The 27,669-nt window shown below is 37.7% G+C and overlaps 1 protein-coding gene across 1 annotated transcript; it reads left to right on the forward strand.

The window, feature by feature from the left end:
- SLC16A7 (solute carrier family 16 member 7) lies at positions 1-27,214 on the forward strand. Its single transcript, XM_054399643.1, has 4 exons — positions 1-214; positions 19,746-19,889; positions 23,612-24,424; positions 26,943-27,214. The coding sequence occupies exons 1-4, from the start codon at positions 1-3 to the stop codon at positions 27,212-27,214; spliced, it is 1,443 nt and encodes a 480-aa protein (XP_054255618.1).
- The last annotated feature ends 455 nt before the right edge of the window (positions 27,215-27,669 follow it).

Below are 27,669 nucleotides of genomic sequence, written 5' to 3' on the forward strand. Positions count from 1 at the left end.
ATGCCACCAGCAGCAGCAGCACCACAGTACCCACCTCCAGATGGAGGTTGGGGATGGGTTGTGGTCTTTGGGGCTTTTATCTCCATTGGATTTTCCTATGCATTCCCCAAAGCCATCACAGTATTCTTCAAAGAAATACAAGAAATCTTCCACACATCATATAGTGAGATAGCCTGGATATCATCGATAATGTTGGCTGTCATGTATGCAGGAGGTAAGACATTTGTGAAATTTGCAAATATAACACTTTGTTTTTTCCTGTGGTCTTAAAGCATTTAAAGTTAATTACTACCTGATTTTGTCATTATTACCTAAAGAATTTACTGAAATACATGCTTATTTTTCTATTATATTTTATCAGAGACTACTGGTAGCCAGATAATCATTAAAGTATGGTTTACTTCATCTTTTAAAACATTTTTTATTCTCTTCATTTTTGTTTTCCTCTCAGCCCTTTGTTTGCTCCTCTAGCTAATTTTGTTTTACAGTCATGCCCTAAATTCACAGGTTTTGAGAGTCACGTTTTCCAACAAAGCAATGCTGAAGTAACTGCTTGTGGGATGGGAAGATTTGCTTACTATCCACTGCCTGGATCATTAGTCAGGCACCAATATTCCTCTATAGATGGGAGGTTTTGTGTCTTGTCCCTGTTTGTTCTAAAACAAAACCCTACCTTCTGTTTAGGCCAAGAGCCACGTTTCATACATGCCATCATTATGATAGCTAAGATACAGACAGTCTTATTCATGGGACTTGAATAAGCAGTGAACATAAATTCTCTGGTATCTATCTTTTCTTGTGAGCATGCAAGTAAAGAACAAGACAAATGATAAAGGATTTTAAATATAAAGCCATGTTTAAGTATGAAGTGTCAGACTTGTTTTGGCAGGTTATAAGTCTGTCAACCTCAAAGACTAACTGATAAATCCTACTTTATTTCTTCTTTCTTCTAGAATTTCATTTTAATTCTTTAAAGTATTGATGAGAGCTGTCTGACACTCGAAGCAAAATGCTTTTTAAAGGCAGTCCAGAGGTCTGATTAGGAGGTTATTTCAGGCAATGGTTGTGGCATTGCCCTTTTCTTGGGTGTTATAAGGTAACCACTTGGAAGATCTCAGACTGTTTGCAATGATGGGGCAATTGAATGATTATATTTGCATATGTATATGTTTATGTATAAATGTATATACATGGAGACTGAAAACATTGTGGCAATATCTTTAATCACTGAAGACTCCAATATTTTTCAGAAGTGATGTGTGCACAATAGGAAAGTATAGTATTGCCAGATCCAGTAAACAACATATTGAAAGAAGCATGAAGTCTTGTTTTTAGCATGGATTTCAACCTAAGTTTTGTCACCTGAATAACCCTAGCTCCTTCAGCAATCAGAGAAAAAAAGTAGGTGCCTACAAAGAGGAATTCAGGTTACCTGAGTTGCTTTCTCTAAATACCTGCTTTTCCCCTCTGACTATAAAAATGAAGCTGCAGACAGCATAGCATTGCTTAAGCACCTCAGGTAAATAATTTTCAGCTGATGGGATGGAAACATGGATCCTCTTTTCAAATACTGACAGAGACTGAGACCTTATAAAAACATCTTGCCAAGAGGTGTCAAAATCAACAAAAGCTTGCTCTTCAGATATTTTGATCCTTTTTTTTTTTTTTTTATATGTGAGTACGAAATCATAATATAAGTAGAGAATCCTAAAGAATTTTGTAGAACTAGCAAAAACACCCAAATGATTCACAGAACTCACAAGGGGAAGTAAGTTGAACTAACACTATCACGAGTGAATTAAAAGAGCAGGTGTGTCTCATCACATTCAGGTCCTTTCTAATGTAGTTGCTTTTAAAGGATGGATCAGCACTTGCACTGTGAGGTGTACATGCTTTCCCTATGCTCTGACTTCTGACCTGGACACTTTTTTTGCTACATTTTCTAATTGGAGCTAAATTTTCTAGCAGCAAATTTGCTATATAGTGCAGGTGCTGTTATTTTGTTTTAATCTTTGACCAACATTTCATATATGTTATTTCTGTCACCTCAAAATTCACTCAGGTTTTATTAACAGCACAGATGTAAAACACAGGGCATTTAGCTGTACACAGCACTGGTCAGGCCACACCTTGAGTACTGTGTCCAGTTCTGGGCTCCTCAATTCAAGAAAGATGTTGAGGTACTGGAACGTGTCCAGAGAAGGGCAACGAAGCTGGTGAGGGGCCTGGAACACAAACCCTATGAGGAGAGGCTGAGGGAGCTGGGGTTGTTTAGGCTAGAGAAGAGGAGGCTCAGGGGAGACCTCATTGCTGTCTACAAGTGCCTGAAGGGAGGTTGTAGCCAGGTGGTGGTTGGTCTCTTCTCCCAGGCAACCAGCAGCAGAACGACACGACAAAGTCTCAAGTTGTGCCAGGGGACGTATAGGCTGGATGTTAGGAGGAAGTTCTTCACAGAGGGAGTGATTGCCCATTGGAATGGGCTGCCCAGGGAGGTGCTGGGGTCACTGTCCCTGGAGATGTTCAATAAAAGACTGGATGAGGCACTTAGTGCCATGCTATAGTTGATTGGATAGGGCTGGGTGATAGGTTGGACAGGATGATCTTGGAGGTCTCTTCCAACCTGGTTGATTCTATGATTCTGTGGTCATTTTTAGCTTGAATGTGAACAGTTTTTCATGAAATATACAAAGCATCCAATACTTCTGCCCTTCTCTAATTCTTCTCTTCTGCATAACCAGCACACTAACTTCACCTATGCATTCATGTTAAAAATTACAAAATGGTTTACTATCCAGCCTCCTACCACCTACCTCAGCACTATGAAGACCATCAGCACAGGAACAGCAAGCAAAGTTGTTTGGATATCTTGTTACAGGCTTGTGGCTTTAAAATGCTGAGTGTGACGACCCTGCCTTATTAATATAAACACTCTTTGAAGCCATAGCTTCTCTGGAACGACTTCCTAAAAAACAGGCCATTTAGACAATCACTGGCAGAATATGAAATAGCAATCAGGAAAAACATTGTTTTTACTCCATTGTTTTTACTCCATGAAAGTGGCCTGATTTCTTAGCATTTGATGTGCTGTAGTGTAAGTTGCACGTTCAGACCATGAGTACGAGATGTGTTGTTTACTACGAAGTGTCGTATGTACATTTGAGACAAACACTGTTCATCATATTACTAATTAAGGTAACTTGAAAACATCTAAGATCTGTCATCCTCATTACAGCTTAGCATTCAACCTATTAATCATCACAGTGGGGTCAGTGGGTAAGTCAGAGTCTGTGTGACACCCTTTGCTTTGGAGGCTGCAGCCTCTTGCAGTAATTAGCTGGCATCTGTGTTTCAGTGAAAAGATATTAACTTAACTTTCAATGCCTGAGAAAAAAATAAGGCACAAAAAACCCTAATAAAAGGCATCCAGTAAGGAGCTAAAAGAATGTTAATTATGTTTATCACTTACTTCATACTTAGAATAAATGGCATTAAATTATAGTAGACCATCTGGCAATCCATATGGTCTCCTGCAGTCTTGGTTAATTCCAGCAAATAGGTCAAGCACAGCATTCACCCTGTTAGGAAAGCACTAAGCAGAGGTGACAAATCTGATAAATCAATATGAAACTCTTTTCCTCTCTCAATCTGGCATAATGTGCACTTTCATACATGTTTTTGTTGGGTTTTGGTTTTGTTTGTTAACTGTCTTTTTTGTCCCCATGTCTACTGGATGTTTGTAAGGGTTTACTAAAAAGCTGTCACAAAAAGCAAGATCCTGTGATGTAATCAAGGTTTCAGGTGTTGCAAAGCCTCTACGTTTCAGCTAATGCTTGAAAAAAGCATCCTCTGGAGAAGAGCAATCATTCAGTCTCCATGGCAACTCCTTCAGCCTCTCTTGAACAGAGACTGTCAATTGCATTAAATTAAGGGTGATAGTTTTGTGATGGACTCCTATACCCAAGGAACTGTGACTGAGACCAACAAACTTTTGCTACTGTAGGACAGAAGCTAGGATAAAATGGAATTAGGTGAGTTATCCTGACATGGCAACCTGTGTTTCTGCATACATAGGAAAGCAGATGCATATAAAAACATGTATGCATGTTTGGACACATTCTTGTGCAACTTGCTGTAGGTGTACCTGCATTAGCAGGGGCATTGGACTAGATGATCTCCAGAGGTCCCTTCCAACTCCTACCATTCTGTGATTCTGTATTCTAAGATACATAAACTGTATATTTATTCATATACTTACAGAGACATATTTTTGCTGCAACACACACAGGGATTAAGGGATTAAAGAAACCAACAAATCAAATACATTTGACCTCAAGTTCTCTCAGTTCATTCTTTTTCAAAACTTCTCTCACTTTGCTCAGTGCTAACAGCCAAAGGTAATTAGAGAGCTTCTTATCAGAGCTCAATCTGTTTCCATTGAAAATGTTTTCATTACTTTCAGTGTAGGTTTGATAGGAGCCTTAGTGGCAACTATGAAAACCATGTGACAGGTCTGGTGATTTCAGACACAGCTGACCTTGAGTTTTAGATTTCCTTAGAGAAAAAGCAGTTGGCTTACTCGCTTGTCTTAACTCTTTTTCTGTCATTTTTCCAAGGATAATTCCCCTTTGGTTTTTTTGATTGTTTGTTTGCTGGGGTTTTGTTTGTTTGATTTTTTGTTTGTTTGTTGTTTGGGTTTGGTTTTTTTTTGTGTATGGGTTTTGTTTTGTTTTCAAAAATAGCTTTTTAGTTGTGATATTGAGCTAGAGAGACTAGCTTGAAAGCTGATAAATCCTTCAAGCCTTACCCAGCTGTGAAATGTGGGACAGTCTTACTGAAGTTCAAAAGCATAAAGGTCAATTTAAACAAAAAGGTTGATAGAGATTATATTTCTAAGGAAGTAGTTTTAAAAGCACCTTTGGCCATTACCACTTTCCAAAACATGTTTATAAGCTAAACATGCAGCATTTAATAGCTTACTCTCACTTCTTCTGCGTTTTTAAAATTTTTCAAGTTTTAGGTTAAGTATTTCCAAACAGTAGCAAACACTTAAAGGATTTTTCAGGTGACAACACAGAAGTAGCTTATAGGCGAGTTCTCACTTTGACTTTGTCAAATATTAATTTGGAAAATAACATATCATATGGTATGTTCAAAATATTTGTGATTTTGTCTCAGTGGGTGTTGTGGTGATATTGCTGTGAAGATGAAATGGCGTGCACAGTGGAGATGACAGTTGCGAAATCCACGTAACACAAACAGATGGTCATGGTGTTTTACTTTTGGACAGGACCTGGAATCCTACACTTTTCTTCCTTATGGTAACATTTTCTTATTTTGGTTTTACAAATACTAGCGCAAGGAATTCAGTGGCCGTGGATAAGGAGTTTGAGAAGCTTTCTTAAGTTAACCTATGTCCTTTGATGTCAGGGACAAGCATTTTTCTCCATCAGAATATGCAAAGTGTTGAATTTTAATAACCTCATTTAGAGTGTCCTTGAAAGCAGAACTTATCAACTTTCTGAATGCCTCATGGGCATGAGGGAATACTGCACGTTTAGCCTAAAATATATGTAAAACATCTATGTCAAGTTAATTTGAGACTTGCAGATAAAAGAAAAGAAGTCATAATGAGATGACACAAGAACAGAGAATGGAGATAAGTGCAAAAAAAAAGGTATCAAGGGTAACAAAAATATGATGAATTTACAGTAGTTCATTTTTTTAAAAAAGAAGACCTGAATACTAAGGAAGGCTGACAAAATCTCTTGCAGGGCAATACAGACACTTCTTATATTTCTTGGAAGACTGAGTTTCAGTAAAACTGTACCTTGTAGGGCAGTGTTCTGCAGTAGCAATGTCTGTTTTAGACATAGAGCTTCCCTAATGTTTAGAAAACAGTCTTTAAAATGGTCATGGGAAGAAAGATGAAATAAGGTAGATCTGTTGTAGATTATTTTGCATATTTTACATTCTTCTCTGCAGTTTGTTATGTTTGACTGATCAGATATGCTCTACTTGTTGAACATGCAATGTCTCTTGGGGATTCATTTTGTCAGCTTTTTATGAAACATAGTTCTTACTGGAATCTACCAAGCCACACTCAGGAAGCCAGTCTTAATGTTAAGGACATGCTGCCACTAAAAGAAATAAGCAGGTTTTGTCTTTTGTTGTAGACTTGTGTGAATTTTGAATAATTGTTAGACAGATGTTAAAAGACAAAGAATTCCCACTGTGCTTCTACGAAGCTCCTTCTGTATCCAAACCATAAGTTATTAGTAATGATTTGATGAATATCATAGAAATCTTTGTGGTAACTTACCTAATTTAAACCCTTTACTTAAACAGTTCTCATTTACATACAAGTAAGCAAAGTGGATTACATAATGAAAATTAGTTAAGCATTCCTTTCCTGTCTAAAACTTTCTATTTGTCTTGATCTTCATTTGGTTTTATAGCTGGGGATTTCTGTAAGTAATCAATATTGACAGCTTTTTTATCTACAAAGAAGATTTTTTTTTTCTTTCCCATTTAGTTTCAAGTAAAAGGTCAAAGTCAAACAATAATAAACAACATGCATCATAAGATACATTTTCTAAGGGGCTAAAACTGAGTTTGTTTAGGAAAGGTATCAAGGGACTAACTTAAGTCTTTGATATATTCATTGTGGTTGCAAAACTTTGACAAAAGAATGTGTGTACTAACAACGTTGGATTAGTTCCCATATAGTTTTTCATATCATTGGATCATACAATGGTTGTATTTGTGATGTGTATCAGGTAATTCAAAGGTAATGAAACAATGGTCTAGCACAACTGATAGATATTTGAGCAGATACCAGAGAAGTACTGTGGGGAAGGAAAAGTCTGTGTATACCATTGTAATCACTCCAGCACTTCAAATGAAATAATAAACCCAGCACTTTACAAAGAACTTATTATAGAATTTTATTTGTCCATTGTTTTAGAGTGCCTAAGAACTATTCCCATGTTTATTTTGAAGGGAAACAGAGTTGTACTGATATGTTTATAAGATTTTTTTTAAGCAAGTATCAAATGGCAACAGCTGAGTTTGTAAAGATATGTAAATCTATAGTTGTTAACTACAGAGGTAAGTGGAAGGGACTTGGTGAGGGGTTTATGCTGATGCCAGGGGAACTACAAAAGGAAAAGACTGACGTGGTTTAAATTTGTCTTTTATGATTACTTTGAACACTCTTTTAACTGATTCATTGATTAATTTTGAAGATTTTTGTAGTGATCACATATGGCAGGGTGTAGATAAATATATGTGCCATACAAGCAGTTTTTTGCTTTGCATCTAATGGGGTTATTCTATTAAGATTACATATGTCAAAGAGCCCAAACAGCTGTGTCTTTATTAGGAAGTGGTGGAAGCCCCATCCCTGGATGTTTTTAAGAGCAGGCTGGATGTGACTTGACAATCTGATCTAGTGGAGGGTGTCCCTGCCCATGGCATGGGAATTGGAACTAGATGATACTTGGGGTCCCTTCTAACCCTGACAATTCTGTGATTCTGTGACCTGAAGAGTCAGTTTTGATAAACGGTTTTTGACTGTCATAGAAAGTTGCAGAAAATAAATTTAAGAAAAAACCCAAAGAACAGTTTGGAACCCTGTACAAACCCCCTCTTTCCTGTGGAATGTACTTGCATAAGTACTACACTTTCCAGAATGTGAAGGGGCAATTTATCTCAAAGCAAGACCCAATATGTGTTATGTGACTGCACATACAATAGTAAGCAACACAGTTCAGCAATTGGTCTTATACTAAATTAACAAACTGTAGCACATGTGGCAGTGATTCTCTTGTCTTTCACACAGCACTGTAGTTTATACTTGTGCAAAGAGTGTGCAAGGTTATATAAGCCATTGCCATTGTGATTTGGAAGCTTTTCATATTTACTTACTCAAATGTAAACAGTAATCTGAGCGCAAAGAGCAAAGCACTTGACCCTGTGCTCAGAGAAACAGAGCTGAAGTGGCATATAGGATTAAGACAAGGACAAATTTGTATCATAGAATTTCTTCTGGATCATTTCTTCTGATGTTAAAAAAAAAAAATTACTAGACAAAGTGTTCAGCTATGCATATTGCCTAGATCAGTCAACTTTTTAACCAACTGCTTTTCAGTAAGATGTATTAAAAGTTAAAAAGAAGCATAGTTCCTCCTGTGGGAAGAATTTAATTCTTTCATTAGTAAACCTAAGTAATATTCTCCTCGTAGACACATGTCAAATCCTTGCAGAAGCAGATGTGTTTCATTGGGTTATATTAATAGGTTCTGGCTGAAGAATATCAACAACTCCTTAGATGAAAGGTGGCTCCAGGAATGCATGATATTTAGACAGCATCTGTAATACAAATCATGAGAAGCCTGTATTTTAATGGGCACTCATTTATTTTGAATTTATGATGCTTAGAAGTAAGCTGCTTGACATTACTCAGTGGAAAATAAGGTTTTTGCCCATGATCAATCCTTTTATTTGCTCACACCAGTTAAGCAAATACACCTGGTTCGAAAGTCACACAAATACTATTTTCAAGTGCAGTAAGATGGCACCTGGCCACCAAGCCACTTCTTATTGTTTTTTGCAGCCAAGCTCAAATTTTCACTTTTCACGTAAGCAGACTTGATCTAGACTTACCCCCAGCCTTTCACCCCCTGCCATTTTCAGAAAACTCTGTATATGGAGATGTAGCCTCTGCTGTTTCCTCTCTAGTCCAGGCAAAGTACAGATGCCATAATCTTTTTCGACTCAATCATAATATATTCCTTTTCCTATACAGAAATCCCAAGTTTCCTTTACTAATTTTCTATGCTTCTTTCACTCCTTACTTGGTCATATTTTATGAAATACTGTTATGATGGGGGAAGGGATGCTTTCTCCCCTCATTAAAGCAAGTCATCATGGTTCAGTTTTACATATTCCTTTCTCTTCTCTCATCATGGCTGATAGGTTTTCTGGTGGTTGTGTTTTTTTAATGAAAACTGTGGATTGTGTTATACTGTAAAGATGAATCCATGCAAAGATTTTGGGTAGTCACTTTTGGGTGAAATATTGAAAATTCTTAAATATTTCATTCTGACATTATAGCAGGTGAAACAATGGGACGTAGCCATCTGTGTTTTAGAAAGAATTACAGATTTTGATTGGTTGACTACAGTGCTTGGAAGGTGTATTTGTTGATCTAGTCAACAAAAGAAGTGGCATGTGAATACACATAGGAAACATAAAACATAAAAATTTGAAAGACCCATCAGGCAAAGCTTTTTTCTGTGTGGATGGAAATCTGAAAGTGTCAGCTTGATGATAAATTTGACTCCAGTCGCAAAAAGTGTGTGGTTTGGGTATAAGAACATGCAAGGATAAACTGACACCTGCTCAGATAATATATATATTAAAAAAAAAAAGTATCTGTTTTATCTTTCTGTTCTCTTTCTTTCTGTTAGATAGAGTATTATTCTCAGGCATGTGTATCTTGCTGTAGAAGACTAGGGAGAAGCAAGGGAAAAAGAATGAGGAGAGAAGAGATTAGACCTAATTTTTTAAATTATTGGTTAATCAGTAAATATTCTCCTGAAGATTGTTAATTTTCTAAAGCAGCTAAATGTGGATTGTATACAGTTTAGGTAAGAAAATTTGCTAATCTGAAACCGTGGGATGCTTTCAGAATTCTGGACTTGTTCACTTGTCTTCAAAGGCTCTGCTTCCTCCAGGTTGTAATAAAGGCTGCTGATTAAGGCACAGCTGAAACAAAGAAATGCATTGGAAAAAAAAAAAAGTCACACAAATCTTATTACTGTTGTTGATCGAGATGATAATCTCTCGATAAATATTGGCTTTTTGTTATTCTAGCTTTGATTTTTTTTTCCCTCATGTTTCTAGCCATTTAACAGTTTGTATTGCTTTCAGGATTTTTGACCTGGAAGGCAAAATATTCAGGGTTACCTTTACATATCATTCTATAATTACACAAATTTTCTTAATATACATTTTATTTTTTCACTTGTCTGAAAACAAAACTAAAAATCACAAACACCCCCAAAGATTCACATTCTCCATTGAAAACTGAGTGTACTTGTGTCACATTTATACCCCACCTGAGTTTGTCAGCTGCCTCTTTTGCAGAATACTGGGAAAAATGCAACTTCTGTACCTGATATGGTCCCATTAATATACTACCATTATCTTCACTTGGCACTCTAAATCCTTTAGCTGCCAGAACCTAATGAGATTGCTCCATTTCCATTTTTTATTATATCTTTGAAACACAAATTAATTTCTTTCACTCTCCTCTTTTGTTCTTCCTTTTCCCTTCCCCTTCCTCTTCCCTATTCTTTCTTCTCCCTCCCTCTTCCCATTCCTCCAGTATGTTGTGAAAATCTGTGAAAAATACTTATAAATGGAGTACTTTCCATCATGCCAGGAAAGAAACAACTCTTTTATATCATTAGGATTCCAATAATCAGGTGAGGGAAAATGATGGAATTCTGGGAGGGGTTTCTTGTGTGTGTGATTGTGTGGATATGTAGTCTCTATATCTGGGCATAACAGGTTTTAGTAAGATTACTTAAAAGATAGAAAAACTAGCAGAACTACTGGATAGCTACAAATTAACCTCTGGTTTCCAGTCAGTGTTAATTTTCCTTTGTTCCCTGAAAGCAGCCATATTAAATAGGATTTTTTTTAACCTTTTCAGAAATGTGATGCTTCTTTCCGTAAAAATCCTCAAACACAAATCTTGCCACGTTGAACTAAGTCTTTCTCTTGCAACCATCAGCAGAGAAAGAAGGAGCAGCCACTGAGATGAATACTTCAGGGGTGAGACCTTTGGAAGAAAACCACAAATATTTTCATTGAAGCATTTTTATACTTAGAGTTATGCTTCTTGAAATTCCTAGCGAAACTATGAAAAGGACATAAAGTTAGTGAAGTTTGTTATTAATACCTTAATATTAACTATTACTACAGAGAATGATATTTACTAATATTTATATTTTAGTGTTATTATCTTTACCACATTTCCAGAGAGGAAAAATGACTAAGTCCTTGTTTATTTCTTCATTTGAAGGAGCAATAACCTTTAATGGCATAAGTTATTATTATGCAAGTCAATAGTAATATTATTTATTTTTTTTTTTTTTTTGTCTGAGAGGCTGTTTTAAGTGGAGATTTATGCAAGCCTAGAGGAGTTTATTGCTGGTAAATACAAAGTTTTAAAAATTCGCTGTCTTTTGTCCTGCAGGACATTATTAATTCTTCTGAGTACCTCATACTTTCCATTGAATTTTCTGATGTTCATGTTGATAGGACTTCTACTGCTAAAATTACAAGCTGGTTGAATGATTTTTCTGAGAAGAAAAAGGCATTTTTCTGAAAGACTGTTTTGCACTGCACATATCATGTGCTGATGTTATTTTGAGCTATCCCCATTACAGAGGCATGCAGGCCACTTTGTGAAAACATGTGCCTGGTGTCATAATGCCTCTATTTATATGCATGTCTTCTTATAGGTTATTTGATTCCATCTTGTCATTAGTCTGTTCCCTCCTTTCTTCTTTCTTGTTTTTTCCTCTTTTCCAAGTTGAAAGACTAGTTTTTAAAAATACCTATGTATGGGTTTCAGTTTAACCAGTGATAATGAAGGTAAAAGGAATACAAACATGTGGAAAGTTTAAAAAAGCACTAAAATGTTTTAAATGTTTTGCTGCATCTGACTTCATATCACAATAAATGCATCAATGTGAAAATTGGATACTTAATTTTGGGACAGAATTTTTGGTTTTAGTTGGTGACCATAAATATTTCTGAAAACTGCTGAGTGTTTAGCAGCTCACAGAATTACACTAATTTCTTATTAAATATTATGAAGTTTCATATTGCTAATTTCAAAAGAAATGTCATAAATCATCGTAAAGTCTTCTGTTTTATGATCGAGTGTTTTAGCCTTTCATGAAAAGAATAGCAGAGCATGTAGCAATGTAGCAGAGCGTGCAAATGATAATTAATTTAAAGCATTGGTATGTGTCCATGTAAATAATAATCATTATGGCTACTCCTTCCTTAAAAAATGGACAATTTTCCAACTTTGTAAAATTAGTGATGTCCTGGTTTAAGACAGCCTGTCCTCACAAGCAAGTGCTCCACATAAAAACTGGGAGGGAATGAAAAGAGAAAACCCCAACAAAAACTTTTGATGGTTAGACCCACTCTGAACCACTATTGCAACCCCAGCCCACCCCAGGTGGGACAAGGAGAAAGAAGATCTGGAAGGCAGATAAGATAACAGAATACCCCCAATAAATGTAATGAAGTAATACAAAATAATACAAAGGAGAATAGCTGTTTATATAGCAGACAGGGAAAGAGACCCCATGAGAACCACATGCCATGAGCAAACCAAGGAATACAGGGAAGCACCCTTCAGGACACAAGTGAGAATATATGAATTCACAGTAATGACACTGAGGAAACGTTGTTACAGGTGGGGAAGTGGTGAGCAAAATATGATGTATGGTTGAGTGCCTGGTTGCTTACTCCCCAGCATGCTGTACTTTTGGCTGCTGAGCTGTCTTAATTCATAGTTCAGTGACCCTAGCTCAATGTTAGTAATTTATTTTTGGTGATATTTATTGCAAAAACATCTTTTTTTCTCTGTGCTTTCTGTCAGTGTTACTATATTATCTACCTTTATGGAATCGCTATGGCCAGTTGTAAATGTTATATGAGATGGAGAAAAAACATGCTTCCAGATAACAGATAACAGAGAAAGCTTTCCAAGGATTGGTGAACTCTGCTACCCTCACTGCTGATACACAAACATGTATGAGAAACAGAGGTTACCATTCAAATAAATATGATAAAGAATCTAACATGTAGCTGTTTGCATGACATACTAATATTTTCAAATTCATCAATAATTCTTTGGATTTTTTTTTTCTGTCTGCTTCTCTTCTTGAGAAAAGCAGTGTATTTTAAAAGTGTTTTCCAACTTAATGAACAGGTTTAAAATGTAACTGGAATCAATTTTAAGCTGCTTTTCCTCTGGATGCCAGAGACAACATTCCAATAGCAGTACTGCATACTTACTTAAAGTGTTTGTGGTTGAAAAAGTTGTTTTAAAGTGAAAGAAAAGGCAAAATATTAATGATTATTTGCTAAACAAAGCAAATCAGCTCCTTCAAGTGGGTTTTGTAAAAAGACAAAGAAAAAGCCTTCCAGGAAACAGAAACAACCTTGCAGAAAACAGAAATAAAAAGTACAGTTGGACTGGGAAAATAGCTGCATTGACTCTGCAGAGCAGATGGCTAAAACTTGTGTTTAAATCACTTGGCTTGACAGGTTGTAATCTACAATATTGCATTAGTGCAACTTGAAATATTATTATTGCATTTATTTTCAACTTCTTTCAGCAATTCACTTTATTTAAATAAATGTCATACTGCTCAGAATGAGTCATTTCAGCTTGCTTTGGATCAATGACACCATGAACACTGTATGACATTATCAATATATCTTTGAAAAATTACTTTTATATCAGGAAGGTTAATCTCTAGTTCCATACTAAAAATAATGAAAGTAGCAATATAAAAAGCATAAATGCACTGTCTGTATGTGAAACAGATTACAGTTGTCAATGATCTTTAATTACATTTCTATATTATAGCAGTGAGAAATCAAAACAGGATGAATAAATTAAATATTAAAGCCTAGGTTATATATTTTTAAAAGAAACTTTCATTCCTACAGTGATTGCAAATGTAGAGTAGGCCCAAAGACATCCTCATTATGGAGGTAAAAAACCTCAACAATTATGGCTGCTTGAAACTTCTCCAAACTAAGCCCTATTATTGTAACTATTCTGACTGATTATAATGCAGTTAAGATGCAGATCATCTTTTCATCCCTCAGAGAAAGTCATGTCTATTTACAGGAGAACTGCCTAAAATACAAGTTTTTTGGGGTTTCATGTTGGTAAGAAAAAGATTGATGGAAAAGAGAAAAAGGAAGCAAGAATTCTGGTGTCCTAGATTCTCTTCCTCTTATGAGTTAATGGATTGTACCTTATACATTTGGAGTTACAAATGTTATTCTACCTGAGAATTAAGCAAAATACAGATATTTGCCGAATAAATCTTTGTTTATTCTATGTCATGGACTTAAAACTGCTCTGCCTGTTTTACCTCATGATATTATGAAATGGAAATACTGCTACCTGATTAGCATCCTTTAAGCTTTTAGAGATACTTAGATACAAAGTTGTTTCATTGTCTCCAGAGTCAGAACATTTTTGAAGAGTATATTTTCTTAAGAGCTGAAAAATGTAAATAAATGGATGGATGTGAGTATATTGATGTGATCTCTGAGAATGTAACTGTATACATACTGAGTGTCCAGAGAAGGGCAACAAAGCTGGTGAAGAGTCTAGAGAACAAGTGTTACAAGGAATGGGTGAGGGAACTGGGATCATTTAGTCTGGAATAGAGGAGGCTGAGGAGAGACCTCATTGTTCTCTACAACTACCTGAAAGGAGGTTGTAATGAGGTGGAGGCCAGTCTCTTCTCTCTAGTATCAGGTGATAGGACAAGAGGAAATGGCCTCAAGTTGTGCCGGGGGAGATTTACATTGGATATTAGGAAAGAGTGGCCATGCATTGGAATATGCTACCCAGGGAGGTGATGGAGTCACTGTCCCTGGAAGTATTCAAGAAATGTGTGGACATGGCTCTTCAGGACGTGGTTTAATGGCCATAGTGGCATAAGGTCAATGGTTGGATTTGATGATCTTAGAGATCTTTTCCAACCAAAACAATTCTGTGATTCTATGATTTTATATGAGAAAAAATACTACATTTGTAATGCCTAGTTTAAGCCGCCTATTCATTTCCACAAAAATATTGAACAGTACATTCCTTTAAAAAGGAAAAAAAAAACTTTGATGTTTAAGTTATATTGAAACAATATTAGCACAATAAGCATTTTTTAAGGGTGAAACTCATTTTTTTAAACATCTGCTTTTAAAATCTGTTACCAGTTATGTAGGGGTTTTTGTTTTTTTTTTTTTTTTTTTTGCTTCTCATTTAAAACAGCATGGCTTAGCAGAAAAAAGATTTTTAAATGGTGATTAAAAAGTTAAACTTGGAAGTGAGAGGAAACTATGGAATATTGCTACCTTTGTTAGAGAAAATAATTAACCTCATTTGTAAGCAATATGTTTCTTCCAAGAGATCTTGGTATTCACTGAAGACCAGTGAGAGTAGCTTTGTCTGCACATTTTGCACAATACAGATGTGCAAGCAAGTGTTCTGCTGAGCCATCAAAACAGCATGTAAGTGTCACATTATTGTAGGCATTGTATAAAAAACATTAGAAACCTCTCCCAGAGAGGTGAAATGACTTTTGCCATCTTTCCCTTGACACATGACAATTAATCTGAAAAGCTGCTATTTTTCCTTGTCTTCTAAAGCATTTGTTTCCCTCTGTACAGCCCTTCCTGAAACTGTGCTTATCCCTTCTCACAGTCTGGTCAGTTGCCTCACACAGAAAGACAGAAACCAGAAATATAGCCAGGAGACTGTTAGCATATTATGATAATGATCTTAAATTTGGTTTAGGGAGTGGATAGTCTTTTGTGGCTGATGGTTTGTAGGTGCTGAGGGACAGATCAGAGTAAATATTCTTATGGGCTTCCTGATTTAACATCTGTTGTGTAGTTAGTTCAGGCTTCAGGAAGGTAGACTTAGAGATCCAGCAGTCCTTTAGTGCATTAGTGTGCATGAATCTATAGCATGATTTTGGTAGTTTTACAGTACTTAAACAGCTTAATCTTGCTCCTATTATAAAGAAAAAAAAAACACACACAAGGAATATAGATATGTACTGTCATATGACTATTACCTAAATAATTATAGATGCTGCTAGATGTGAAATAACACTTGTACATGGCTATACAGTTTATGATGACAGACAAATATCTCGAATTTATGTAGATTCATATATGTTAAGTTATGAATATGCATTATTTTATGAGAGTCCAAAGCCAAGTGCATACAGGAAGTGTTTAACCTACTCACTGGATTGGAACAGTTCATAGATAACTTAGGGAGTAAGCTTAAACTAACTTTACAGTTATAGAAAAATTAATACTTTCCACATGCCCAAATTTTAAATGCAAATACTGGAATATACTAAAATAAAACCTAAAATTGAATGGAGCTGTGGTGGTAAATGCACATCATTAACATAAGGAAAACATCTCAAAGAGAATATTATCTTTAAAGGAATTTTAAATTCATAATACATTCCAGATTCAGGTCATTTGAAAGTATAGTGCTCAGACCCAGCTTTGTCTTTCCTCTGTTTATCCATTGCCTACAGAAATTAATATATCCATGTTTGACCTCAGCTAACAGATCTTGCAGGTGAGGCTAACATTGCATGCTTTGATCTGAAAAGCTGTAACTTACAGTCCTGGCTGAACCACCACACTTAGGATCTGCAGAGATGCAGCTTTCTTGGTTCAGTGTGAAATTATTTCCTTCGAAGGACAGGAAAGCTTGCCATTTCTGGACAACCCCAGAACCCACAACCAGCCAAACACTAAAAATAAACCTCCTCCCCAAGCCCCTAAGCAAACAATAATCTGAAAAGGGTCCTCAAAGGTCCTCAACCCCCTTGCAGTGAGCAGGGACAACCCCAACGCTCTTAGTCTGTTTTGATAAGAGAGGTGCACCAGCCCTCTGATCATCATCGTCGCCCTCTGGACCTGCTTGAACAGGTCCTTCCAGTGTTGAGGACTCCAGGGATGGATACAATACTCCAGGTGAGATCTCACCAGAGCAGAGTAGACCTCTCTTGACCTGCTGGCCACACTTACTGCATCCCAGGATATAGTTTGCTTTCTGGACAGCCAGTGCGCATTGCTGTATCATGTCCGGCTTCTCATCCGCCAGTACCCCCAAGTCCTTTTCTGCTCTTGATCCCATCATCCCCCAGCCTGTATTGGTACCAAGGATTGCCCCAAGCCAGGTGCAGGACCTTGCACTTTGAATCTCATGATGTTTGCCTGAGCCAACCACTCCGGCCTGTCTAGATCACTTTGGATGGTATCCCACCTCTCAGTCATGTCAACCACACCACTTGGCCTGGTATCATCAGGAAACTTGCAGAGGGTGCATTCAATCTCCCTGTCTATATGACTGATGAAGATATTGAACAACACTGGTCACAGTGCAGACCCTGAGAGGCACCATTTGTCACCCGTCTCCATCTGGATATCGAGCTCTTGACCACTACCTTTTGAATGTGAGCATCCAACCAATATCTTATCCACTGAAGAGTGCACCTATCAAATCCGTATCTCTCTAGAGAGAAGGATGTTGTGGGGGACTATGTCAAAGGCTTTACAGAAGTCCAGACAGATGACATCTGTTGGTCTTCCCTTGTCAATTGATGTAGTTACACTACTGTAGAAAGCCACTAGGTTGGTCAGGCAGGACTTGCCCTTGGTGAAGCCATGCTGACTGTCTCAAATACCTCCTTGTCCTCCATGTGCTTCAGCATAGCTTCTGAGAGGATCTGTTCCATGATCACAGAGGGGCACAGAGGTGAGGCTGACAGGTAGGTAATTTCCAGGGTTCTCTCTCTTTCTCCTCTTTTTAAAAATGGGCACAATGTTTCCCGTCTTCCAGTCTCCAGGGACTTTGCCTGACTGCCAGGACTTTCCAAATATTATGGAAAATGGCTTTGCAACTACATCAGATTCCTTCAGGACTCTGGGATGCATCTCACCAGGTCCCATAAATTTATGTATGATCAAATTTCTCAGGTGGTCCTGAACCTGATCTTTATTTACAGTGGGAGAGACTTTACCCTCCTGGTCCTCACCTGGTGGTCCATTGAGTCAGAAGGGGTGAAAAGCACAAAATAAATGTTAGGTATCTCATAATATAACATGCAATGTAAAGTCTTGTAATACATCTCTGGGCTACTGTATATGGGGTGGGCCATTCCACGCTGTGGATGTTTAAGTTTTTTGGTTTCAATATACAGTTATGCTTAAGCTGCAGTTCATTGGGCAGCAGAGCCTGACGTCCTTTGCTTATGTATCTGTAAGATGAGCCCTAATGCCTTCAGACTGAGCATCCTTTACCTTCCCAGTTAATCTCTAAATCCTCTCTGTTAATCCTCTACACCCTCACCTACCTTGAGCAGTATAGTTGCCTGAGCAAGAGGATAAATTGCTTTTACTGGTGAAAAGCTGAGTGTATTGGCCCAGTGTCTGTGCTGCCTGGACAGGGAGCCTGTAGGAGCTTTCCTAGACTCCTCAAGACCCAGGCTATTTAATGAATGCACAAACTGTAAGGTATAAACATCATTCAAATCTTCACTTTTCAGTCTAGTTAATTTCAAACTGACCTCTGGATTCACAAACTACTAAAAAAGATGGGAAGATGCAGGGCAACACTGTTCTAGAAGCTTATTTTAGTAAGGAAGAAGCTAAAAAATGGATCATTTGTCATATGCTGAAGACTTCTGTTGTTAATGTGCAAGTAGTAATTAACATTTAGAGTGTATCTGTAGTAGGACTTGTAATAATTTTAAGGTAATTCAAATGGTGGAGTCTAACACTGTATCTATGAAAATGCACTTTTGAATTAGTTGGATTTGAGTTTTTCACATCATGGGATTTCTGGAATATATTCCTTTAGATATTAATGAAAAGAGAGACTTAAACCTGTAACCAGTGCAGTGAATGATTTGCATTGAAATCAGATGCAGAGCTTGGCATTCCACTTTATGCCTGGTGCCAGCTTTATCCTGAGTTTGAAATTTATTGCTTTTTATTATGTTTTGGGGTTTATTTAATTTTTTATCATTATTTATTTTTGAATTGGATAGGTTTAGATATTGCAAAAGCAAGACTATTTGTAATGGTTTAGGCCAAATATAGTGCAGTCAGATGGTATGCAAGTTTACCTAAAGAGCTTTGACAACCTCTTAACCTTGATATGTAGCATACCATCTATTCTAGTCATGGTCATTTGAAAAACATATAATGCATGTCATGCTAAATTGCACAGTGGCTGTTAGTTTAACATGGATTTAATTACACCATAAAGTGAATTGCATTTGAAACTGAAAAATGGACTTGTAGCAATATTTTTAAGTTTATATATCTTCATGCTAAACCACATCTTAGATTTTGTCAGACAACCTATAGTCATCTTGCTGGTCATTAACATTCTGAATGAGGTAAGGGAATATGAGCCTCAGTGGCCAGATATTTACATTCTGATTTGGCAATCTGTGTAAACCTGTGTGTACTTTTAAGCACTGGATGTGCTACAGTATTATGGTCAGTTATTAATTTGTTTGCCTGCTCTGTGGAGTTTTGAAATTCTTCAGACCTTGCACGTTCAAAACTTGCATTGACTGATCTCAGTATTGATTGCTTGTGAACTGTAACAATCCTTCTTACTTGTCTGATGTCTTTAATATTTCTATCAATCTCCATAACTAATCAATATTTATATTGTCATGGAGGCAATATATCCAGAGCCAGACTTAACGTGTCTGCAAACTCAGAGGGTAGTACAAATTGGTATAGAAAAAGCTAAACATTTTCCAGGACAAAGAGGAAAGGTTTCTAACAGATCCTAAATACAGAGACATGTATAATGGAGTTATCTGTTACCTATTAAGGTATTTTCTTTCTACCAACAGGTCCTATAAGCAGCATTTTGGTGAATAAATATAGTAGCCGACCTGTGATGATAGCAGGAGGTATCCTGTGTTCACTTGGAATGATTGCTTCTTCTTTCTGCAATAGTGTCTTGGAACTTTATATATGTATTGGGGTTGTTGGAGGTAAGAATCTTGTTTATAAGGCAATACTGAATTATATTAAATTATTTCTAACACTGTTCTACCAGTGAAGGTTCCTGATCAAGAACACACTGTGCAAGGCATTGTACAAATGCAAAGCAGGAAGGCAGCAAGATCTGTTCATTTCAGCTACCTGAACTATCAAATCCTTTAAATTATCTGGTGTGGTATTAACTTACTTCTTAGGATATCTTAAGAGCAACTGATTATTTTATTCAATAAATGTTGTATGTATGTACTGTTCCACACTGCCTTGTAATTATGTTATAAAAATTGATTGGTTCGTGACAGCACTTATTACAGTTATTTATGTAGAATTTTGCATTCATTCTTTCAGCTTTCAATCATGTTACACTTCAAAAAAAAAAAAAAAAGATGGCAGAGACTAGCAGAATTCTAGTAAAAATACAAAAGCTAGTACCAGCTTTCTGTAGGTTTGTACACACATCTACTATCATGGAAAAGCATAAGAACTTCCAGTTCAGTATGTTTTGGCTTAAAAACCCCCAGAGTCAATCCTGAAATAAAATTATTCATATATCATCAAAGGCCTGGATATTGCCTGAGGCAATAAAGTAAATAAAATAAACGCCTTATCAAAAGCTGTGGGAGTGTTTTTCTAAAAAATAAGGAAGGCAGGTGAGGTGAAATATTAGGAGGTAATAAATGAATATGATAAATGTGATAACACTTGTTCCTATATTAAAGATCATTATATTGGCACTAAATAAGTCATGGAATTATAGAATTGTTTTGGTTAGAAAAGACCTCTGAGATCACTAAGTCCAACCATCAACCTAACACCACCATGACCATTAAACCATGTCCCAAAGTGCCATGACCATGTGTTTCTTGAACGCCTCCAGTGACAGTAAAACCACCTCTCTGGGTAACCTAATCTAATGCTTGACCATTCTTTCCATAAAGAAATTTTTCTTAGTATGTAGTCTAAACCCCCTCAGCACAATTTCAAGCCATTTCTTCTAGAGACAAGAGACTGAGTCCCACCTCACTACAGCCTCCTTTCAGGTAGTTGTAGAGAGCAATGAGATCTTCCCTCAGCCTCCTCTTCTGCAGACTGAACAATCCCAGTTCCCTCAGCCCTTCCTCAGCAGACTCGTTCTCTGGACCCTTCGCCAGCTATGTTGCCCTTCTCTGGACATGCTCCAGCAATTCAGTGTAGTGAGGGGCCCAAAACTGAACACAGTATTCAAGGTACAGCCTCACCAGTGCCAAGTACAGAGGCACAGTCACTTCCCTGTTCGTGCTAGCCACGCTATTCCTGATACAGGCCAGCATACTGTTGCACATTGCTGGCTCAGGTTCAGATAGCTGTCAACCAGCTCCCCCAGGTCCTTTTCCACCAGGCAACTTTCCAGCCACTCCTCTGCAAGCCTGTAGGTTGCATGGGGTTGCTGTGACCCAAGTGCAGGCTTTGCTAAACCTCATACAATTGACCTTGGCCTGTCAATCCAGCCTGTCCAGATCTCTTTTCACAGCCTTCCTACCCTCAAGCAGGTCAACACTCCCACCCAATTTAGTGTCATATGCAGATTTACTGAGGCTGCACTCAATTCCCTTGTCCAGATCATTGACAAAGATTATTAAAGAGAACTGGCCCCAATACTGAACACTGGGGAACACCACTAGTGACTGGCCACCAAGTAGATTTAACTCCATTCACCAAGCTCTTTGAGCTTGGCCATCCAGACAGTTCTTAACCCAGTGAATTGTCCACCCATCCAAGCCATAAGCAGGCAGTTTATCCCAGAGAATACCGTGGGAAACAGTGTCAAGGGCCTTACTGAAGTCCTTTGCTTCATCCACTAAGCGGGTCACCTTGCCATAGAAGGAGGTCATGTTTGTAAAGCAGGACCTGCCCCTCAGTAACCCATGCTGACTGGGCCTGTTCATCATCATCATCATCAGGAAGTGCATGCACATACTGCATAATGGCTCTCAAGAATACCTGCTCCATGACCTTCCCCAGCACTGCAGTAAGATTAACATGTGTAGTTCCCCTTGTAGATGGTCGTCACATTTGCCAACCCTTCTTGTAGATGGTCATCACATTTGCCAATCTCCCCACTTATACAGGACTGCTGGTACGTGATGGAAAGCGTCTTGGTGAGCACTTCTGCCAGCATCCTCAGTACCCTAGTGTGTATGCCATCTGGCCCCTTACAGATCTGTTTGTGTAAGGGGAGCAGCAGGTGACTAACCATCTCCTCTTGGACTATAGGGGATTCGTTCTGCTCCCCATCCCTATCTTCCAGCTCCTGAGGCTGGGTATCTAGTGAACAACTGCTCCTTCTACTAAGGACTGAGGCAAAGAAGGTATTAAGTACCTCAGCCTTTTCCTCATGCTTGACCACGACGTTCCCTCTGAATCCAACAAAGGACAGAGAGTCTCCTTAGTCCTCCTCTTGTTACTAATTTATTTGTAGAAGCATTTCCTGTTCTCTTTAAGAGCTCAGGCCATATCAGTTTCCACCTGGACTTTGGGCCTCCTAATTTTCTCCCTGCATAGTTTCACGACAATCTTGCAATCCTCCTGAGTGGCCTGCCCCTCCTTGCAGTGACCATAGGTTCTCCTTTTCTCCCTAAGCAGCAACCAAACCTCTCTGTTTGGCTCAACTGGCCTTCTTCCCTACCAACTTGTCTTTAAGCATGTGGAGACAGCCTGTCCCTGTGTGTTTAAGAGTCACCTCTTGAACAGTGTCCAGCCTTGCTGGACTCCTTCGCCCCTCAGGACTACCTTCCAAGGGACTCTGTCCACCAGTCTCCCAAACAGGCCAAAGTCTGCCTGCCAGAAGTCCCAACTGGCTGTTCTGCTGACCCTTCTCTTGTCCAACAACTGAGAAGTCTATTTCATGACCACTGTGCCCTAGACACACAATAGGTTCAGTGATTATTTCTTAAAGCTCTTCTTATTACACGTCCTAAACTTGGGGTCTGCTGGAAAAATTAAGTTGAGGTCCAGGAATAGGCCCCACAGGCAAGAAAATTTCTGTGTCATTCAGCAGATAGCTGCTTAGACTTTTCTACCTAGATATCTTAATAGTGAAAGAAGGCCTAGAGATTCATTTTTATACATTCAGCTAATGTGGAGATGCGTAGTCTGCTGCCATGTATGTCCTCTAGAACTCTTCCAACTTTAGTTATTACCTCCATACCTGGGGAAGTGGAATTGAATGAGTTCCAAAATAATTAGCCATTTTTCAGCTCCACATTTGTACACAGGCTTGATCTTAAGTAGGACTGGAAATAAGAAATAAGGAGATTTATGCATTTAAATACACTCTGCATTCATTGCAGCTGAGGTGACGTTCAATAACTTTGTGAAATGAACCAAAAGAGAATTGCATTATAGTTCAGTGAAAATAAAAATGGTAAGTGAAGACACTGATACCATCACACCTCTGTGATTCCCCCATCTCTATCATTGCTGAAACACAAGGAGTTTTGGGTTTTATTGAAGTACGATAGGGGGAAATGGCAGAATGCCACCATGACACAGTTGGCATTAACACACATAGCCAGCAATGAAGCTCAGTTTCATTCTCTGATCTCTGGTTGATTTCTGTCTTCATTGGAAATAATTGGATTAGATATTGGTCATTTTATAAATTACTTGAAAGAAGTGTGATTTGTGTTTTTTCAGTGCACGACCTGCACTAATACTGTCTTTATGTGTTGTTTAGGTCTGGGTTTAGCATTCAACTTGCAGCCTGCCTTGACCATGATTGGCAAGTATTTCTATAAGAAGCGTCCCATTGCTAATGGATTGGCCATGGCTGGAAGTCCAGTGTTTCTGAGCACACTGGCACCTCTCAATCAGTTTCTCTTCAATGCCTTTGGTTGGAAAGGAAGCTTTCTCATTCTGGGAGGACTTCTTTTGAACTGCTGTGTGGCTGGGTCACTTATGAGACCTGTTGGACCGAAAACAGCCCCTCCTGTGAAAAAAGATGTTGAAAAAGGAACAGGAGAGTCTACCTTGAACAAAAACAACAAGAAGTCTTTTTGGCAAACGATTAATAAATATCTAGATCTGTCCCTCTTCAAACACAGAGGGTTTCTGATCTATTTGTCAGGAAACGTAATTATGTTTATTGGTTTCTTCGCTCCAATAGTATTCTTGGCTCCTTATGCCAAGCACAAGGGCATTGATGAATATTCTGCTGCTTTTTTGCTGTCTATCTTAGCCTTTGTAGACATGTTTGCTAGGCCTTCAATGGGACTTGTAGCAAACTCCAGGTTTATCCGGCCAAAGATTCAGTACTTTTTTAGTTTTGCTGTCTTGTACAATGGCGTCTGTCATATGTTGTGCCCCTTGGCAACAAATTACACTGGCTTGGTGATATATGCTGTGTTTTTTGGGTTTGCATTTGGAATGGTAAGCAGTGTTCTTTTTGAGACATTGATGGACCTCGTTGGGGCAGCCAGATTTTCCAGTGCAGTTGGACTTGTCACCATTGTGGAATGTTGCCCTGTGCTCATAGGGCCTCCTCTGGGAGGTAAGAATCTCTTTTACTTCGTAATCTTGCAATATAGCATTGAATTAATATAAACGTTGTTCTTACTGCTATTAAATATTTCCACTGTGTCTAGGAATGTAGTGTAGCAGCAGTGCACTGCCTCAATTACCTTTGGGCTTTACAGCTGCAGATCCAATGGAGAGTCTAAAGACATACGTTGTGTGAATCTGCAGTAGTTTCAGAGCATTATCTCTGCTGGATAATAAATCCAGATCACAAATGTATGTTTTCCTGATATCACATAGTGCTAACTTTGCAACCTTGATTTACATGCATTTAGCTCCAATTTGATCTTTGCCCACACAGTTCTTTCTTTCCTGAATTGGCTGAATCCACTGCTCAGTTTTTGTGAGGATCTCTCAGAGTGGTTTAGGACACCTCTAACCTAGCGACAGCTAGACGAGCACTCACTTAAATTTAAAAATAGCCATATTGTGTGTGTGTGTAAATGGAGAGGATTAGCATTTCTAGAGAGAGCAAACTAGCAGGGATGTGCCAGAACAGACTGGGGCATGCCCAGTTGAGTAGGCAGGATGCAAGCACAGTGGAATATCAGGACAGTGCTATGCAGTGTTGCTCCCTGACATGACTGCACACCACATCCCTGCTTGCAGCCAGTACTTTATTTTCTGCAGACAACAGATATGTGACTCAGAGCGTGGACTAACTGAAAGATGATAATGTTACCTACCAACTTCTCCCTGTTGAGGGGAGCTTAAAGGGAACCTAGGTGTATAGCTTCAACTACATTCATAATTTTTGGTCTTCTATCACCAAAAGCATTGAAGAATCTCATCTGAATCGTTTTCCATTTGTTATCTTTTTAGTCAGTATTTAGTAATACTGTAATTAACTTTTATGATCTTGAGGCTTCTGATGATACAAGAAACTAAAGAAACAGGTGCTCAAATCTTATTGAAAAGTATTGGTTAAATGTATGTGTTACAGTGTAAGCTCAACAATATGAATATATAAAGACAGTGAAATTTTTGTGAATATGCACTATACCCACATAAACAGTGCCACAGAAGTCAAGATTATATGTGCCTAAGAAACATTTCCACTTATCAAAGAAGTATTTTAAAGATTACCATATTTCAATGAAAATAGCACCTCATAACAATAATATTAGTGCAAGTAAATGTCTAATCCTGAAGATACTCCATGATTCACCGTTTAGCATACAAATTCATTTTGGTAATGGTGGAACAGATGATGTTCTCCTCACACAGACTCTTCCTGTGCCACCTAGTGGGGAGACTGAGCCTGTGACAGCTGGAGTCCAGCCTTTTCAATCAGATTCTGAAATCAGTGTTAACTCTGAAGATATCAAATTTAATATTTATGGAGAAATAGCATAGGCAGCTATTTATTGTTCAGTATAATAGCTTTCCAGGAGTTTTGAAAAGTGTGTGTTTGTGCTATAACTGTGTGAATAATTGATTTGTCTTGTTAAATAGAGACAACAAAGGGAAACAAATGGAAAAGATAAATTTCAGTTCTAAGTAGTTCATATCCTTTAATTATTATTCTGTTAATCCAGAATTTCGTTTTTAATCATGCAGTTTTATGAGACTACTCATCCGTGAAAAATAGTAAATTGTACTATTTATACTAATAGGTGAATTATACACTTGCAGTGCTATTTGTGTTTTTCTTAATACTAGGCCTGTGAAATAAAGAAAAGACTACAATAATTTAATTGCTTGTAAATGTGTATCAGATGAATAGACTGGCATTATGGCTTCAACCCAGAAAAAGCATCTGAATACATACTAAATTGAAGTGTGCAGATTATCCTGTGAATTTCAACCATAGTGTGTGGCACAGTTTAGAGCTAAACACTTGGATACATACAAGTCTTGACTTAGGAGTTGGGAAAATTTAAGAAAAATGGCTCATAAAGTGGCAGAACAGTTATATTTTATTTTCCTTGTCATGACCAAATTAATCTCAGAGGTGTGTCGTAATCTTTAGGTACAGGCTTCATAATTTCAAATTCAGCAGTTGAGCATGCTAGCTCAAGGGACAAGCCTTTCTATCTCTTTCACCAGTCACAGGAAAATACAAGTGAGAAGAAAGCATCTGATACACAGTGACAGCATCTTCAAAAGACACATACCTCTTCATTCTATTGTCTGTATGCAGCCACTGTGAGTGTCAGCCAGTCAATCTAAAACAATAGGAAACAAACTTAGGAGGTGAATAAAGTAATAAGGCAATGAAAGAATGAAAAGCTTATCTGTTAAGCTCTGCTTGCTTTGTTCTTCAATATTTGATGGTTGTCAGTAAGTCCAATGACAATTGCTAGCTTGACTTAAGACAGGTTTTGTTAAAATTACACTATATAAGAAAGTTCGAACGTGCTGAACAGGATTTTCTACTCCAGCTTCAAAACCAGGCAATGTATAAATATTTCTCCTAGGGAAAGATCTAAGTCACGTTGGATATCCTATTCTAAAGACTCTTTTTCTCTCTTGCTGTCTTTGTATTTCAGGTTGGTTAGTGGATGTTACCGGTGAATATCAGTACATGTATTTTGTCTGTGGAGCAATTGTGACCGTGGCCAGTATCTGGTTGTTCATTGGCAATACCATTAACTACAGGCTTTTGGCAAAAGAAAAGAAGTTAGAAGAAGAGAAGCTAAAAGCACAGAAGACTGCTGACTTAAAGGAAGCAGAACCACTAACAAACAAGGAGAATGACGATGCTACCAGCAGAGCTGATAAAGCTCTTGAAGATCCTTCAGAAAGAGAAACCAATATTTAACCTGCAGTATAGCTCAGAAGGCAACATTTATGACTTCCATTAAAAATATGTCAAGACACAGGCCAGGTTTTGTGGTAATTATGATCAATCACAATACTGGATGGGAACAGATTTTTGCCCCATGGCAAGACTCTTAAGTTGAATTACTATCTACAGTTTATTTATTTAGTGATACAAATTTGAGATTACAGATGCAGGGACTCCATACAAATGAGTCCATCAAACTATGATTCTGAACAATCAAGCGTCAGGTAAACCAAACTATAAAGCCTTCCAGTGACAGTTTTGCTTCAAAAGTATATCTAATGCAAAAGTATCTCCTATTCTTCTTTGGGAAGATACTTAGTGTTCATCTTCAGAGTATTGTTAACATCTGTTGAAATAACCTACCCAATCTGTTTTTGCTACTAATATTAAAAAAGAATATACACTCAGAGATTTGTTTCAAAATCGAC

Source organism: Indicator indicator, chromosome 3 (genome assembly GCF_027791375.1).
Source record: "Indicator indicator isolate 239-I01 chromosome 3, UM_Iind_1.1, whole genome shotgun sequence".
Lineage (NCBI taxonomy): Eukaryota > Metazoa > Chordata > Aves > Piciformes > Indicatoridae > Indicator > Indicator indicator.